Source organism: Ptychodera flava, chromosome 16, assembly GCF_041260155.1.
Source record: "Ptychodera flava strain L36383 chromosome 16, AS_Pfla_20210202, whole genome shotgun sequence".
Lineage (NCBI taxonomy): Eukaryota > Metazoa > Hemichordata > Enteropneusta > Ptychoderidae > Ptychodera > Ptychodera flava.
The window spans coordinates 17,164,878-17,178,517 of record NC_091943.1 but is presented as its reverse complement, the minus strand read 5'-3'; the positions used below and the strand labels follow the sequence as shown (position 1 = coordinate 17,178,517).

At 35.7% G+C, this 13,640-nt stretch overlaps 1 protein-coding gene across 2 annotated transcripts in view; it reads right to left on the bottom strand.

The window, feature by feature from the left end:
• LOC139114159 (gamma-aminobutyric acid type B receptor subunit 1-like) overlaps positions 1-13,640 on the bottom strand; it is a 220,276-nt gene that overhangs the window by 33,116 nt on the left and 173,520 nt on the right. For both annotated transcript variants that reach the window (XM_070675721.1, XM_070675722.1), the window contains exon 7: positions 371-488. In XM_070675721.1, the coding sequence (XP_070531822.1) occupies positions 371-488 (118 nt within the window). The remainder of the gene's footprint in view (positions 1-370; positions 489-13,640) is intronic.

The following is a 13,640-nucleotide window of genomic DNA, read 5'->3' as shown; positions in this document are numbered from 1 at the left end:
CTATTCACAGCAACTTAGGGAGTCCCTGTGTATTATTCAATTATAATGGTAAGATTTAGCCAACCAGTTGGATAACAGTTTCCGAGATGCTGCAAATTAGCCCAAATAAGTTGGTATTTGAATTCAAAATGGCTGCCATTTACTCTGTTTATTGCAGGATAAAAAGAAATAAATTTTCAATTTCAACAAAAAACAAGACTGAAAACTTTCACAGACTTCAAATCAGGTCCAAAAATGGTAGAGACACTGAAAATATCATCAGATTTTGAGACTTAAAAAAATATGTCTGTGTGGTACACTCTGCCTTTAAGAAGTGAACAGAGAAATTTGAAAATTGTATTCTTTTGTAAAAATATCAGTGAATACTTACTGAGACTCCAAAGAAGTCTGTTTCATTCAATGCCTTGTAAATCTCATTTGCGATCTCTTTATTGTGATAGTCGTAATTTTCAAGCTTTGTACCCTTGGCAGCCAGCCGATTCATGGTCCTGTAATGTAAAAGAAAAATGACAGACTTTCAGAGCAATTTTTTTTCTAAAATTTCTCAACTCAAAGGCATAAATTACTGACTGTGATTCATGAAATGTTGTTACATTAACAATGAATTAAATCTATGCAAATGTTTAATTTGAAGTATATTTTGTTATATGTACATGATACCATGGGTAGAGTAACTGTGACAATACCATCAGACTATTCAAGGAATTGACAGTCTTTTCACTTGGTTTTTTTTTATCTCTGGGCTGTATAAATAGTAAAAAGAAATTTTTGATCTAATTTCTGAAATTACCATTTTATAATTCAATCTATTTGATATAATTTTTGAGTAATTGACCTAGTATGTATTCTCTCTTTCTACAGCACTGGCACTTTTTATAATTCAGTCATTTTTAGCTCACGTGTTCACACACGGGCTAATGTCGTATTGATGTCTGTCTGTCTGTCCATCTGTCTGTCTGCATATTTACATGATATCTCACGAACCTTAACAGATTTACGTCAGATTCGCTTGACAGGTACCATATGCTAATGGCAAGAACTGATTACATTTTGGTTAATGTGGCTTGCATATTTCATGCTCATTTGCATAATTAATGATTTTAGAAAAGACAGACATACAGTACAGTGAGAATGGCTGCACAGAATTGGATGAAATTCGCTACAAATGTTGATCACTTATCCATCATGGAAGACATAAAGTTGTGACATGGAAGTAAATTGTTAATTTGCATATTTGATGAACTTTCCTTAATTAGGGATATGTATATAGACTGACTTGATCAAAATTGACAAAAACTTGCTCTCCAAAATTGAAGAAACTTTGGTGACTTGAAAGTCAGTTTAGATTTTTTAGAACATCAAATTACTAATTTGCATATTCAATGAACTTTCCTTATTAGAGATATACATCTGGACTGGCTCAATCAAAGTTGACAAAACGTGCAGTACTAGTGTACATTGAAGATACTATGATAGAACATTTTTGAAGTCATTTAGTATCTTAATCTTCGTTAATTACTAATTTGCATATTTCAATTTTCCTAATTAAGGATGTATGTCTGGATTGACTTGACCGAAGTTGACGAAACTTGCCATGTATATTGTAAATGCTATGCCAACAGTCAGTTTTGATTTTGTATGACATCTTATTATTAATTTGCATATTTAACGAACTTTTCTAATTAGGGATATATCTTGATTGACTTCACCTAAGTCGATGAAACCTTATATGTACATTGAAGAAAAATGATAATATATTAATTTAAGTTGTTTAGCATTTTTACATCAGAACGTTACTAATTTGCATATTTAACTAAATTTCCAAATTAGAGATGTAAGACTGAAAGGGCTTTAAGAAAAGTATACCGGTATGAAACTTGCTATGTATATTGATTTGACAATTATATTGTACATGTATAAGTGAAAGGTATAATTTTGCATTTTCATATCAGCTAATTTATAATTTGCATATCTAATGAGCTTTCACAGTTTGGCATATATAGCTTGAAGGACCTGACAAAAGGCAATTACACTTGCTTTATAATGTGGTGATATAATGACAGCAGTCAGAGAAATATAGTATTTTTATTTCAGCTAATTACATATTCATATAGTTAATTACCTTTGGAATTAATCTGTGGTGAATATTGTTCATGATGTTGATCATAACACTTTCAATGAAGTTGCAAACACGTGAGCATTTTCAGTTCATATCTGGTTATAAAATATCTTACTGTGCTCTTCCTGATGTGTTTTTTTCAGTGGGTCTCTGATTTAAAAATGATACCACAATCAAACAAACAATTAAATAAAAACAAATATCCAAAAAACCCCATAATGAATGAAAACAGAGTGAAAAAGAAACTTATAAAAACATTGTAATTTTTACGTGAGCAGTCTGACTCAAGCAATAAATGATTCTCTGAAAAACTTTTCAGAAGGTATACCGACTGTGTTCAAACGTGAAAGTAACACATTCTGTCATACAAGCCTGCCTCCAGTGTATTTGTAAACAGAGCACAGTAAGGACAAGTAATTTTTGTAATGTCTGCGAAGGTGTAAATCCTATTTTTTTTTACAAAAAAAGAAGACCCATTAATTTTCTTTTTCCCTTTTCATGTTTTTTTCACGTGGCTTTTTCATCTGTATAGCATCAATAGAGCATATCCGCCCTGCAGTTGATGCAATGTGAAAGTACAAAAGGCACGAGCATACATAACGCCATAAAAAGTTCTGGAAACAACTGGATGAAGTCACAGTAATTTTTTGTGTACAGCTTGCTTTGGCTGTTGGCATTAAATCTATCAAATCATGGAATTTATTCAATTTAAACGTAGAAAGAAACGTAGAAACATTTTACAGAATTACAATAACAGATTTGTAGTAACTGGATATCAACAGAAAACAGGGATCCTGATCCAATAACATGCCTCTGAAGACTATATGGATATGGTTTCACCGACTAGGAAATCATTTAGACCAACTTTACATCATTCGTGCTGGCCCGAAGGCCATTGGGAATATCAGGGCGGGCACCATTACACAGAAATTGGTTTTACAGACACGGCAAAATTGCTTCATTGCTGTGTAAATGCTACAATCCATTATTCTATTGAGTTAGCTTTTCCGCGCATGCTACAATCATTTAGATTATTTGAAAGGGCAGAGATTTCAAGAACAGGAGAATTTAGTCTCACCCTCAAAAAATTGCAACTAGGTATTGATGATTTTGCTTGATATTTAATTTTATTCACCATTGGTTCATCAATTCCCCTTAGTGTACAAGTCTGAGTATATCCTCCTGTTTGTGTATAAGCCCCTCCACTACTTGGACGGGATTTACGAAAATGTTTTAAGTCTGGTATATTAGAAAATGCATTAATTAGCATATTCACGTTTTGGTATACATAATAGCAAGCATACATGTACATACATACATACATACATACATCCATACGTACATCCATACATACATCCACAGTATCATCCATCCATACATACAGCCATACATACATACATCCATCAATCCATCCATACATACATACATACATACATACATACATATATACATACATGACTAGGTAAAGTTGGTCAATCTTATCGTGTGATAATTAAGTCACAACTGATTAATGCAAAAAATTGTTAAATTCACAATTTCTGTGACTTTAAAAATCTTTTTTTGTTGTTCAACTTCATTTGCAATGTCAGAATATTGCCAAATTATATTAAATGCACTAGAATTGCAAAAATGTTTTTTTTTTTACATTGTTGGAATTTATCACTTCAAGTTTCTAGTGTTTGTGCTATCACATGATATATTACACTAAACTTGCATTTGATGTAAGTAACTTTATTGGAGAAATGTACTGACCAATTCACTGAAAAGATACAAAAACTTCACTCACTGCCTGTGTACTTTTTTCAAGAAAATCAATACAAAAACGTTTTTTTTTCCATTGTCTGATTGCAGCCTTTTTTGTTCAGAACCTGCATTTTGCATTGTGAGGAGTTAACTATGGGGGTGTATAAAAACACACATTGTCAACACACATTGTCGACTGACTTTCTAGAAACTTTCAGAATGTTTTGCACTGACTGCATCTCAATTATCGAATATGTCACAGTTACCTGGTTATCTTGATGACTATAAATTTCTCTGATGGATGCCTTTCTGAGACAAAACGTCCAGTCACGCTCAGTGTGTGACAGTACACGATGAAATGATTTGTACCAAAAATTAAATACTGAATCAATCGAAACCCGTTACACTTTCACGTCCCAGCATGATATGTATGCTTTATCAGTTATTGATAAATGACATGACTAGGGGCAATAATCCTTTCATTCACAAACACCCATACCTTGACATACAAATTATTCTCTTAAGAAATCTGATAGACTGGTACAAAGTGGTCACTCTACTTGAAATCAGGGATTCTGAGTAGAAGATTGAAATGTCAAGATCTTCAGTTTTCTAACAGATTAAGAAAATGAAATGTGCCACTTACTACACATAAGAGTTCAGAAACGGGATTCAGATGGCAAAATTTCGTGATCTGAAAACTTATTCAAATTATCATTAATCTTACTTTGTAATCTAAAATAGCTGTTATCCTATTTTTGTTTTGCGTGAAAATTATTAAAAACCTGATGAAATAAAATCAATATATCATTCCATATGATATGGAATCATTCCATTTCATTTTTGAAGAGACAGAGAGAAAGGGAGACGAGGGAGGGAGACGAGGGAGGGAGGGAAAGAAAAGAGGGAGGACAGATGGGAGAGATCGTAACAGTAAGTTTTTCATGCTTTCATGAAAGCTGAATGTCTGTCCAAGCCCCTATACTTTGAGTAGGATCTCTCCTTAACCTGTACAGAACTGAGGCTCTCTCTCTCTCTCTCTCTCTCTCTCTCTCTCTCTCTCAGAGAGACTGTTTTTTCTATATTCCAGTCACATCATTAAACTGTTCTGTGCGCCACCCCATTGATGAATGTCTTCCCTATCTCGTGTTGACTGGCAATTTCATGTCTTGACACCTCACAGTCATACAAATCAGATCCTTTTCTTTACAAACAGACTTCATTTTGTAATTCAGGTACTCTGTTCAAATGACAGAGTCTGGTATTGGATTTCTTAAATCACATCAAGACGATCGCTGTTTGTTCACTTTGATAGGTATGCAGCTCTATTTTAGGACCACGGGATAATCACCAACCATGATTTGCGACCTTGGGTGACCGCTAGACATCAATCTGGAAAATTACATGTTCTTGGCAAATCACTTAATATACTGCTCATGACTTTCTGAATTGACACAAAGCCCAGCTACTGTACACGCTGTATGATTAACCGAGTTGTCTACAACAGTTGTTTTATTTTGCTCAAACCAAAGAGGGCTTACATTTCAAATATCTTGGTGTGAATGAAGCTTCTCTCTATCTTACTCCTCCTTCAACAAAAAAACAAAAATTCCAGGGTTTTTATGTTTAAAATATTAGAAAAAGTTAATAATCAATACAACAGTGGGAGCATAGTCAAATTAACAAGCACCTGATCTGAAAGTATGAAGAATTTGAAAACTTTCCTGGTTGGCACCAGATCAAATAAAGTTAAAGGGAACATGCAGTAAAGGAATCGAAATTATTGGGAATAGAATGTTAAGTTTACATTTATTGTCTTATTAACCAATAACACTCAGATTAAAATCTCTGTCTGATGTCATAGGTCACCAGAAGGTCCGGGTTCAAGAACTAACCTTAAGTTCCCTGGTAAACAGGTCCATGATCGTCATTGATAACAATGGGTTTGGGCCAAACCCATGGTGGTGAAAGGGTTAATACAGATTAAATAAACTGTAGCTTTCCCTGTCTTTCTGTGTTTTGTATAGTGCTCATATTGTTCCTTCTTGTCTTTTTAGTTAACCGATGAACAAAATCATAGATGATGGACTTAATGAATATAAAAGAAGTGCATGCCTCAAAAATGAACAACAAACTTTTGCTCAAACTTAATACCTTAAGTAAACTTTCAACCACTCTCTTTTAAAATTGAGAATAAAAATAGGGGTCCCCGAAGCAAATTTTGGTACTAGAGAAATAAATTCCCCAATATTTACCGATATTTGAAATTCATGCTGCTATCCCTTTGTTATCTCTGGGGATAAAATAAATTCCCAATTTTCACAAAACTAGAGCAATGAAAACTTTATTTACTCAATCAGCTTCAAAATGAACCCCTACAAGTGGGACTTCAAAAGGATATTGTAAAAGTTTGAGTGGCCAAATATCTGATCGAGGCACATCCTGCATTTGTGCCTTTTAGTGCAGTCATTTTTATACATGGACAATCCCTATAATATGCAGCAATGAAGGAATTCTTTTACAAAAAGTTTTTAAATGTACAGAATGTTGAAGAAATATAAAACACAGTATTATTTTACTATCATTTGATCCATTTCATGTTAGACAACACTAAAGCTGTTCACTAATTAACTATTGAAATCACAGAAATTATAATTTATACCTGTGTTAGAAATGTTTCTTTAACCCTCTGAGTGGCGTAAACTTCCCCACTAAACTTTTAGTGCAAAATTTCACCGATTTTTTATAAATTTTTATGTAATTTCTTGATAATTTTGAACCAAATTGATATCAATTTTCATAGGCTACAATTTTTGATCGAAATTTTGGGAAAAATTTGAAAAATTTTTCTCGATCTTAAAAACATTTGGCTGGGTTTAGACAAAAATTGACTTTGGCACAATTTTTTATGTCGTATATAAATAATTGGCTTTTAAATTCACAGGTTCAGGTAGTACGTACAAACATTTATTTTGTTGCCAATGTACAAGTTCATGACATCCCCGTTTGACTTAGGACTGCACAATACGGGATATAGTCCCTAAAGTCCAATATCATGTACGCTGATTTATTCCTATTGACAAAGTACATTTCCTTACCCACAGCCAACATCACAAAACTAAACCCATTATTCAATTTAAATAATTCCACTGGGTCAGCAGGCTCAATTGGTGGTCGACGTCAAGCTTTCTCTGCAGGTTCAGAATGACCTTGATGTCAGTTTTCAGCAAGCAAATCCACTTACTGTTATTGAATTTGAATAATTTCTTTTACATATTTGTGGACAGATACGAAAATTTGCATCTCCTTGAGGATATCATTATTTGAAAATAGCCTACGGTATATTACGGAGTTGGATAAGTTTCGTTTTTTTTTAACTGTTTGACGTTAATGAGTCTGTGATGAATTCAAGCCTGGAGAGAAAGATGACTAAGGTCAAGGTCAACATATAGAAATGACTTGAAGTTCAAAGTTCAGCCATCAATCTCATCTTATCTCAAACCTTGATTATTCCCATGTTGCAAACTTGGAAGGAAACACCCTCATCCTGTGTGCAATAATTTTTCAGTGTCACGACAAACTTCATTTGAGATCTATCCAAGAAAGTTCACTGACTGACCTAGTCTGGTTCCCTGACCCATTTCCCGGTAGAGGGCGTGGGGAAATATGGGGTCAGGTACCGGGTAGCCATCTTGAACAGAATTTTGTTCAAGATGGCGGAGGTCAGTCACCTGACAGAACATGCTACAACAAACATGGCTGCTACCATGAAAACGCCGGTCAAAATTCGACTGGATCAGAATTATGTTTGAACACTGGTATCCGAACCAAAAACATTGGCACACGAGATGGGAAACATAAACTGAAAGGATAAATCCAGAAGTACGGGGAAATAGAGGTGATTGAAGGCTGGCTGTGATATCGCAGCAGTACTTGTTGCGTGTATCGAACGCGCTAGGGTCATTGAGGTCATCGCCGACTGTGGCGTGACCCCAATGACCCGAGCACGTTCGATACACGCCACAAGTACTGCTGCGATATCACAGCTAATTGAAAGCAAACTTTGTTGGAACTGTGAACGACGATTGATTTCGATGGATAGAATGGTGTCCGAATTTCGTGAAAAATGCCAGGCATCATGTCGACGTTCTAAAAGTATTAAGCTTAGAGGTGTGCTAAATCACAGTGGCTAAATCATGGAGGTAGAAAGTCTTCCTTTCTACCTCCACGGCTTTGTGGTACAAACAAGAAGTTGGTGTCAAGTGAGCCTGAAAGTGCGAAACCAAAGAAAGATGAGAAAAAGTTACAAGTGTTACTTTCATCCAATCACAGCTTGTTTTATTTTAACCCAATAGCGTCCATGTTTACATTAGCCGGTACCTGACCCTATATTTCCCCACGCCCTCTACCGGGGAAATGGGTCAGGGAACCAGACTACTGACTGACCTAATTTTTTCATTTTGCTGCAAAGTATCTTGCCACAAGTGTAAATGTGACGTGCAGAGGCAACTCAACATGATAACGAAAATTTGCCATCCATGCCACAATTTTTGAAAATTTTTTTCACCACATGTATTTTTGTTTTTAACGTCAACAACACTTTCTCATCATACTCTACGAAGCATGTCGTTTGTACACCTGCTATTCAGCTTGTCTACACAGCATCTATATAAATGCACTCTTATTATTTACAAATAGACATTTGAATTCTAGTCTGGATCAGGATTCCCTCGTCAACTATAACAATGTAGTCTACAAATGTACAGGCTGAGTTGACCAGCTGAATACTTTGTATCTGAATATGCATTGGGGAGTAGAACAAAAAACTGTAGTTTGACATGTAGATTGACATTGAAAACAAAAACAGCAAAAAAATCAAAAGTTACATTTACTGGCCCTTGAAATATACACCGATGTTGAACAATTATGCTTAAGATTTCTTGAACATTGGGCCCCATGGACCGCTGAAAATAAACCAAGCTTCTTTTATACACCTAGTATTTTGTCCATAATGTGTCAAGCATGGTATAATATACCAAATCATTACAATGTGTCATTTTACATTTAAAAGTTTACTGTACAAAATTCCTCAGACTGGTTGAAATCTTTTTAGCTTGACTGGAATCAGCAAGTACCTAGTACAAAATGTCATAATTCTATGTTGTACACATAATGCAATGAGAACCGTGAGCTGAATTAAAACTTGCATATTTGATTGGTTTAGGCTATGGTCCTTCCACAGACGTCGTTAAAGGGACAAGGTCACTTTTTTTATCTGTTTGTGATATCAAGAAAATATGGAATACTTGCATGAAGTCACTCACTGTATGAAATGGCAATGGTACATAACTGCAAAAGTATCAAAATTACCCCTTTGCTGAATGCAAACGGATTATTTCGTTTGCGTCTAGAAAAAAACGATGACCCTCAGCTGAAGTCAGTCTATCCCACTGTGTAGTAATTGCAGCTGTTTCCGAATGGCTACATTGAATTTCTTGATCTCCACAAGAACCAGGTAGCAAGTCACCAAGGTTATCTGGCAACTGAAAGGTTACGACCATCACTCAGCACAGCCTTGTTCCCAAACAATTTATTACCATCACTCAGCACAGCCTTGTTCCAAAGCAATTTATTACTGCAAACATGGAAAACTGCCCACAAGAGGGAGCTTTCTTAAACAAACATTTCCATACATCTTCATCAATCGTGCGTGCAATGTACAGTGTCTTGTATCTGCCTCGCTGCCTCATCCTGCATGTTTTTTTCCTGCACTGACGAACAGGTTCATGTAATTGTTTGATTGAAGCAATCTGTCACTGCAGTAGACAGCCCCAAATTCATTAATCTGCGTCCATCTACCAGGCTGATGGAAGACTATTGCTTTTAAACACTACTTGCTGTCATAAAGATCAGCAAAATACGACAACTTTTTGAATCAGGACAAGCTGTATGCATGCGTAAATGCACATTTTTTTTCTTTTGAAGGTTAAAGCAAAAATGGTAAACTGTGCTGCACATGCACTGGACTCCTAAAACGAACAATGTTTTGTCTTCACGTACATCAGATGACATTGAATGTCCTCTACTTTACACGTCATATGCTATATATATTCCGTTTTCTTTATAAGTGTGTGGAAAAAAGGGCAGGTGCAAATTCATGCTGCAAATAAACCTATCTGAGACTATCACTTTACTTGCTGGTTCTCTCACAAAGGAATGAAAGTTATCACGCAATAAAAAGGATAACTGTGTATATGGGTGGAACGCACAGGACATGTAGGAAAATCAGAAGATCATGTCAACATGTTACAAAGAGATATGAAACTTTTAATACTCAGTATTTTATTGTCTTTGGGGTTTTGCAAATATTTCTCTACATGCTCATCTTTCTAAACATCAACTTTTACGCTGTCATCTTTCCATAATTTCTCATTTTCTCAATCTCGAAATCACCATTGACCATTAACCTTTCCTGTAATTTCTGTTTAATGATCATGGACGTATAATTAAAAAGAAATTTATCGATCTGATCTAATCTCCCAATCTTGGATTTTATTGATTCTGACTTCAACAGAGGCCGGAGAACAAATTGCGAGGCAAGATTTAATGATCACGACATTTCCAATAATGACAACATCTCGGTCGTAGACAAATTACGCAAAACTGACCTCGGATATTATTCTGTTTACACAGTGTTCATTTGATAGGTACCGCAGACATGAAACAGAAATTTTGCGATAAAGAAAAATATATGATGCTCACAATACTCCATCTGCTTTCTACATTACGAATACTTTTACGCATTTTGTGACCTTTTCATAAAAAAAAAACTTGTAAGATAGTGCAATATTTGTGGTAAAATGTGAACATTTGGGCCAAAACAGATGAAAATGGTATGATTTATGAATCTACGGAACGGAGTTAGGACTTTTTTGCCTTTGAAAAAGCAATAAAAAAATTCATATTCACTCAGTATCGGCATACTGGTACTGTACATGTACATCACAATAAAGCTATTGGAACATATTTTCCTTTGTAGATATTTACAATTTTCCCGCCTGCTTAGAAAGAGCTAATCCTTTGACTATTATCACTCCACGGAAGACAATTTTGTTATTTTCACGAGAAAGATTGGACTTTGATGTCTCCAAAAGGAAGCAAAGGTGTGCAGGATTAGCAAGTACATCATCGTTCAAAGAGCACCGCGGCTTGCATGCGACTGAAGTCACAAAGGAAGAAGCCGAAGAAGCTATTTGTTAGCTTTTGCTTATCAATAAAGCGCATGTAGCTGTAACATTCTGTTTTGTATGTTGATTGGAAGTTCTTGTTCTCTTCCCCAAAGCATGTTGAAACACGGGGCTTTTTTTAGCTTGTCAACAAAGCTCCCATATGCATGAAATGCATTAGTTATATTTTACATTCGCATTCCAGTCCAGACCAGAATTCACTTGTCAACAATAACAATGCAGTCTACACATGCACAGGCTGAGTTTGACATAACAATTTGTATCTCAATATGCTTCAGGAAGCAGAACGAGAAACTGTAAGCTAGGCATTCAAAAAAACAAAAAAAAGTTAAATATGTCATCAAAATTTTTACAGCTGCTTTTCCTTTCACGAAGAGGGTACAATTAATGTATCACTTTACTTTGTAAAAATATTCTGCAAAACTACTGTATAGTTAAATGCCATCAAAGTGTTCACACATTACTTTCAGTGTAAGTCAAATGTTACAAAAATGCAGATATTACTACTGGTATTTTCTTCTTGTCTTTGATGACGACATCTTTCAAGCCATACATACATACATACATACATACATACATACAGCCATACATATATACATACATACATACATACATACATACATACATACATACATACATACATACATACATAGATACATACATGTACATACATACATACATACATACATTGTGTACATGTACATCATGCAGATGCCACTGACTTATCAGATAAACTCTCTCTGGTACATGCACATATACCAAATGTGAGCTAAAAAATATAACAAGTCATCGTTGATGACACAGTCCCCGCTTGTCCATTTTGTTATAATCTTTGGTGTCTAGGTAGCTGTGGTCTAGGTCGCTGTGGAATGACATTGATGCAAGGGGTGCATCAGGCCTGTGACTTGCATAATAAAGTAATCTAAGGAACGTTCAATAAATGACTCATCTCTGCCGGTAATGACCACTGAAGAACTTTTGATTACATCACACATGACGATGCCCTCACTGCCTCTAGTGTCATGACGGCACATACTATACACATGGTTTGGTGGAATTTTCGAAATGCTATGGGATCGGGTATGTTGTTGTAATCAGCCATCAGCCATTTCGAATCATATAATGAAACAAATTAATGTGCACAAGAATGCAGCCATAGTATTTTATCTTCGTATCACGTTTGAACAAAATCAGTCTATCGAGAGACAGTGACCTATGTTTATGTTTCAAAGACATAAAAAAATCAAACCAAAATTGAAATCAATGGCTGTCTATTGACCATATGGATCATAGCACAAAATTAGTAGACATGCATATGTATGCCATTGTACTTTATCTTTGTACCATGTCTCAACAACATTGGTTAGGAATATTTGCATATGATTAAGCCTCAAAGACATGAAAAATCCAAAAATGACCATCGGGCAGCGATATTCGAAAAAAATGACAATCTGGCAGCCATATTGGAACATGTCACGAAGTAAATTGACATATTGTATGCCATAGTGCTTGATCTTTGTGCCAAGTTTGGACAAAATGGGTGTAATGACCTTTGAATTACGCTTCAAAGACATGCAAAATTCCAACAAAATGGCAGTTCTGCAGCCATATTGGATCCTATCACAAGGTTAATTGATACATGCATATGCATGCCATAGTACGTGCTTTGAATTTGTGCCAAGTTTGAACAAAATCGGTTCAAGGATGTTTGAGTTACGGTTCAAAGACATGAAAAATCGCAAAAAAATGGCCGCCTGTCAGCCATATTGGATCATTTCACAAAATAAATTGGTGTTCATATGAAGGGCATACTGTTTTGCTTTGTGCCAAATTTGAACAGAATCGGTTCAAGGATGTCTGAGTTATGGTCCAAAGACATGAAAAATCGCAACAAAATGACCGCCTCACGCCCATATCGGATCATATCGCAATATAATTTGACATGCATATGTAGGCCATAGTGTTTTGCCTTTGTGCCTAGTTTGAACAAATCGGTTCGAGGATGTTTGAGTTATGGTTCAAAGACACGAAAAATCGCAAACAAAATGGCCGCCTCGCGGCCATATTGGATCGTATCGTGAACTTATTTGACATGCACATGTAGGCAATAGTGTTATGCCTTTGTGCGAAGTTTGAACAGAATCTGTTCAAGGATGTCTGAGTTATGGTCCAAAGACATGAAAAATCGCAACAAAATGGCCGCCTCGCGCCCATATTGAATCATATCGCAAAATTATTTGACATGGATATGAAAGCCGTAGTGTTATGCCTTTGTGCCAAGTTTGAACAGAATCTGCTCAAGGATGTCTGAGTTATGGTCAAAAGACATGAAAAATTGCAACAAAATGGCCGCCTCGCGGCCAAATTCGATCGTATCACAAAATAAATCGACGTGCATCTGTAGGTCATAGTGCTATGCTTTTGTGCCAAGTTTGAACGAAATGCGTTCAGCAGTGTCTGAGAAACTGTTGATGACGGACGGACGGACGCACAGACGGGACCCAATCTATAAGTCCCCGCCGGACTTTGTC